The 5,071-nt window shown below is 48.6% G+C and overlaps 1 protein-coding gene across 1 annotated transcript; it reads right to left on the bottom strand.

Annotated features, from left to right (window-relative positions):
* Positions 1-1,703: 1,703 nt before the first annotated feature.
* Positions 1,704-4,702, bottom strand: LOC144497622 (tumor necrosis factor-like). The gene is made up of 3 exons (XM_078219062.1): positions 4,459-4,702; positions 3,552-3,617; positions 1,704-2,116 (listed from the first exon to the last, which is right to left on the bottom strand). The coding sequence occupies exons 1-3, from the start codon at positions 4,700-4,702 to the stop codon at positions 1,704-1,706; spliced, it is 723 nt and encodes a 240-aa protein (XP_078075188.1).
* Positions 4,703-5,071: the final 369 nt, after the last annotated feature.

The following is a 5,071-nucleotide window of genomic DNA, read 5'->3' as shown; positions in this document are numbered from 1 at the left end:
CTGTGTACAGTTCTGGTCACCCTATTATAGAAAGGATATGATTAGACTAGAAAGAGTGCAGATGGTTTGAATTATAAGGAGAGGCTGGATAGACTGGGACCTTTATCTCTGGAGCGTAAGAGGCTGAGGGATTAACTTATAGAGGTCTATAAATAATGAGGGGCACAGATCAGCTAGATAGTCAATATCTTTTCCCAAAGGTAGGGGAGTCTAAAACTAGAGGGCATAGGTTTAAGGTGAGAGGGGAGAGATACAAAAGGGTCCAGAGGGGCAATTTTTTCACACAGAGGGTGGTGAGTGTCTGGAACGAGCTGCCAGAGGTAGAAGTAGAGGCGGGTACAATTTTGTCTTTTAAAAAGAAATTAGACAGTTACAGGGGTAAGATAGGTATAGAGGGATATGGGCCAAACTTGGGCAATTGGGATTGCTTAGTGGTAAAATCTGGGTAGCATGGACAAGTTGGGCCGAAGGGCCTCTTTCTGTACTGTAAACCTCCATGACTCCATGACTTTAAATGTCGACCAATGACATTCCAGGGAATTTAAGTCCTGTGGAAAGTTGACCAATTGCATTGAGAGCTGGGAAGCCAGTGGGCTTCTGGGAGCTTTGATGGCCACCCACGAATCGACAGAAATTCCCAGAGACTTGGTGTAAAGAATCATCACTGAACTCTCTCTCGATGATACCCGAGATTAGTTATAACACAAATAGATGGTAAGACATAGACCATACTCTTCAAGGACCAATAACTGATCCCACGGCGAACCAGTCTGAATATCAGACCTGAGATTGTGTAAATACCCTGTCCCTGAGGAACACCAGTTAATATAACATGAACAACATTACATATCATTTAAATAAGTGATAAATTAAAGAACTGGTTTAGATAGCAGTAACTTAAATGCAAAAGTCAGTTTCTTCAAAGCATCGTGTGCAATTGACATTGTACATTCAGGACAGGCGAATACCTCGTGGTATTATCGCTAGACTATTAATCCAGAAACTCAGCTAATGTTCCGGGGACCAGGGTTCGAATCCCACCACGGCAGATGGTGAAATTTGAATTCAGTAAAAAATATCTGGAATTAAGAATCTACTGATGACCCATTGTCAATTGTTCGGAAAACCCATCTGGTTCACTGATGTCCCTTTAGGGAAGGAAATCTGCCATCCTTACCCGGTCTGGCTGACATGACTCCAGAGCCACAGCAATGTGGCTGACTCTCAACTGCCCTTGGGCAACTAAGGATGGGCAATAAATGCTGGCCAGCCAGCGACGCCCGTGTCCCATGAATGAATTAAAAATAATAATCCATTTACAACTCAATTTACCTCACCAAACATGAATAGTCAGTGAATCACCTACACTTGTCCCCATTGATAATGGTATGTGGGAGAGTAGGACTATCACAGGGACAGGTGTAGGCCATTCAGCCCCTCTAGCCCATTCTGCCAGATGGCTCCAAGCACCCTCCCCCCCACAGAGTTGAAAGTTCAGCATGATAACCCCCATCACATTACCCAATCCTAAATAAAACCCAATCACGTTTGGAAAATTTCTCTCTCCACTAGACGTTAAATAAAATGAAATAGTATTAAATCTCTCTGTCCAATTAGTGCCGGATAGGACAATGTGCCCCATAACTCTTGGCCGTATTTCAATTCTCCAGTCAGCGTCAATCACCGTGGGCGTTTCGGGATCCCTACACGGCAAATATTCCAAAGAAACTCTTCCCTTGGGCGGTGTCGACATAGTCCACCACCTCCTTGTTGACCCCGGAGAAGATCTGATCTCCCTCCTCAAACTCGAAGACGGCTCCTTGGTAGGAGGTCTTGAACCAGGGGTCTTGGTGTTTACCGTAGTGACAGGCGGACTTGGTGGCACTCAGGAGCAAGGCCTTCTCTGGATAGCTTGAGGAGAGCTTGTCCAGCTTGTGGTTCAGGTAGATGGTCTGATCCTGACAGCCCACACTGTTGAAGACCACCTGGGTGTAGACGAAATACTGACCGGGGGTCTCGATGACCAGACTGTTGTCCCTGAACTCCACGCCCTCGGAAAAGGTGGGGTCTGCCTTGTTCTGCCACATCACGTTCTCCCCCCGGCTGATTGGTGAAGCTTTCAGAGAGAAAGAAAACATCGTAAGAATGAAGTCTCTTGACTTTGTAACATTGCTTGTAGTCATGTGCTGCCCCAGTGTAGTTTTCCCGTTGTCACCCGCTGGTATGTGAAACCCATTTCAATTTCCCATTGACTCAATGACTTTCTCCTTAGAATCCCTACAGTGCAGAAGGAGGCCATTCAGCCCATCGAGCCAAGACCAACAACAATCCCGCCCTATCCCAGTAACCCCACATATTTACCCTGCTCGTCAACCTGACACTAAAAAGCTATTTAGCACGGTCAGTCCACCTAACCGCACATCTTTAGACACTAAGGGACAAATTAGCATGGCCAATCCCCCTAACCTGCACATCTTTGGACACTAAGGGCCAATTTACTATGGCCAATCCCCCTAACCTACACATCTTTGGACACTAAGGGGCAATTTACTATGGCCAATCCCCCTAACCTGCACATCTTTGGACATTAAGAGACAATTTACCATGGCAAATCCACCTAACCCACACATCTTTGGACACTAAGGGGCAATTTAGCATGGCCAATCCACCTAAGTGGCATATTTTTGGACACCAGGAGCAATTTAGCATGGCCAATCCACCTAACCTACACATCTTTGGATTGTGGGAGGAAACCGGAGCAGCCGGAGGAAACCCACGCAGACACGGAGAGAAAGTGCAACCTCCACACAGACAGCCAGGAATTGAACCCGGGTCCCTGGCGCTGTGAGGCAGCCATGCTAACCACTGTGCCTTGAATCAAAATGACCGGGGAAGCCTCAAAAGTGGTTGCGCAGGGGATACGGGTGCGTTGGAGACTTGCTCCCAAGGTTCAGAAAGAATGTGTTTTAGAAGTCTCTTCCTCTAACCCAGTGTGGCGGGGGGGGTGGGATGGCAGGGGGGTGGGGGAGGAGTGGGGGGTGGGGGGGGGCAGGGTGGGGGGTGTGGGGAGGTAGTGGGGGGGGGGGGGCGTGGGGAGGTAGTGGGGGCTTAGTTTGCTACACGTCCCAGAGCCACACTGTGTGTGAGGTGATTTTGCAGCTGTCAAAACCTCTGGAAACCAATCGAAAACATGTCAACAAGAAGCTAAAATACTGCAGATGCTGGAACCTGAGACAAAAACAAAAAACGCTGGAAAATCTCAGCAGGCCTGACAGCATCTATGGGTTGAGAATCGAGCCAACGTTTCCAGTCTGGGTGACCCTTTGTCAGAGCTCATAGAATCCCCAGAGTGTGGAAGAGGCCATTTGGCCCATCGAGTCTGCACCGACTCTCTGACAGAGTATTTTACTCAGCACTTCTCCCCATCCTAGCCCCATAACCCTGTGCAGTTACCATGGCGAAACCATTTCACCCACACATCCTTGAATTGTAGCATTGCAGCTGGGATAATTGCTGACAGGATGTGGTAAGGTCGATGAGAGTTCCCTTACCTGTCAGGTGAGCCCCGATTCTCCCTCTGGGGTCGTCTCCCACCTGCCTCCTGAGACGGGACAAAGCTGGAGCTGGAAAAGACAGAGACATTAGTCACTAAACTAAGAAGTCGCCATAGTCCCAAATAACCAGAGGTTGCACCGCCCTTTGAGGGGGAGAGCTGACTGGTGCTGATTTCCTCGGGGTGCTTTGGAGTGTGGGAAGGAACCGGAGCACTGGGAGGAAACCCACGCAGACACGAGGAGACTGTGCAAACTCCACACAGTCACCCGAGGCTGGAATCGGACCTGGGTCCTGGCGCTGTGAGGCAGCAGTGCTAACCACTATGCCACTCTTATTTTGACAGCAAGACTGATAGGGGGAGGGGTGATACAATAAGGACTGAGAGAGAGATAGGTTGATAAGTGGATGGAAGATAATGAGGTAGAGCGAGATTGGTGGAAGGATAGATTGAGTGAGAGAGAGATTGGTGGAAGGATAGATTGTTGGAGAGAGAGTGATAGAAGGATAGATTGTTGGAGGGAGATGGATAGAAGGATAAATTGTTGGAGGGAGATGGATAGATGGAGTCTGGGAGAGAGACTGAGATAGAGCGATTGGTAGAGATAGATTGATAAGGATATAGACCGATAGAGAGGTGAATAGATCACCATAGCAACTGATAGCACTCACCAGTGTTGGCAGGAACTGTTACAGCTGAATGATTCTTCCTGTGCTGTTCTGGGACAGTCTCTGAGTTCAGTAACATTTCCTGTTGAGAAGAGAGGTGAGACTGTGAAACTTCACCCTCCAAATATACAGACATCACCAGGGGACCCTCGAGACAAAGAGGCCCTGCGGGGTGGCTGATCTATCCTGGGCAGAGACACCGGGGTAAAGGCTCAGGGTGTGGCGGGGGGTCATCACCAGAGCGAGTGTTTCTCAGACAAAGCTGAATAAATATCAGACTCTGCGCTTCCCCCGAGTCACTCACCTGTGTGGAGGGTAGAACTCTGAGCTGACACAGCAAGAGGTAGGTAGACACAGCCAATAAGCCCAGGACAGCGACTGCACACAGAGACTTCCAGAAACAGCCCCTCTGGGACCCGGACTGTCTGAGCATAACCTCAGTTCCTCTCTCAGGATCCAGTAACTTGTTCTCGCAGTTCATGGTATTAGATTTCAGTGAGAGCTCTGTCAGTGCCGGTGTGTGACCCAGTGATCCTCTTTCACTCTCCCTCTCTGTGTGTCTCTGTGTGACTCAAACCAGACACTCTTCCTCTATATATACCTATACACCCTGCTGTTCTGCATTTCCAGCTGATGTAACAGGAACAGTGACAGTGCGGTTAAGTTTTGAGTTCAAATGGAAAGAAGCTCCCCAAACTCCATGAAACTCTCAGGTCATCTTCCGCTGAGGGGAAATACAGACACAGAGAGGGCCACCCCCACCCACCCACCCCCGTCTCTCTCTCTCTCTCTTTCTAAAATAAAATGATGATGTTCGGGTTTGAGTTCTCTTGGAATATCCAAATTTGCT

The sequence above is a fragment of the Mustelus asterias genome, chromosome 8, assembly GCF_964213995.1.
Source record: "Mustelus asterias chromosome 8, sMusAst1.hap1.1, whole genome shotgun sequence".
NCBI lineage: Eukaryota > Metazoa > Chordata > Chondrichthyes > Carcharhiniformes > Triakidae > Mustelus > Mustelus asterias.
This window is presented reverse-complemented; position numbering and strand designations above follow the sequence as displayed.

Excerpts from the sequence above, each read along its gene's own strand:
- LOC144497622 (XM_078219062.1), bottom strand. The coding sequence starts at position 4,702 with ATGAACTGCGAGAACAAGTTACTGGATCCTGAGAGAGGAACTGAGGTT. Across the intron at positions 3,618-4,458 it reads TCTGAGAAACACTCGCTCTG|CTTTGTCCCGTCTCAGGAGG; the intron begins GTGATGACCCCC and ends TTCCAGCTCCAG. Across the intron at positions 2,117-3,551 it reads AATCGGGGCTCACCTGACAG|CTTCACCAATCAGCCGGGGG; the intron begins GTAAGGGAACTC and ends TCTCTCTGAAAG.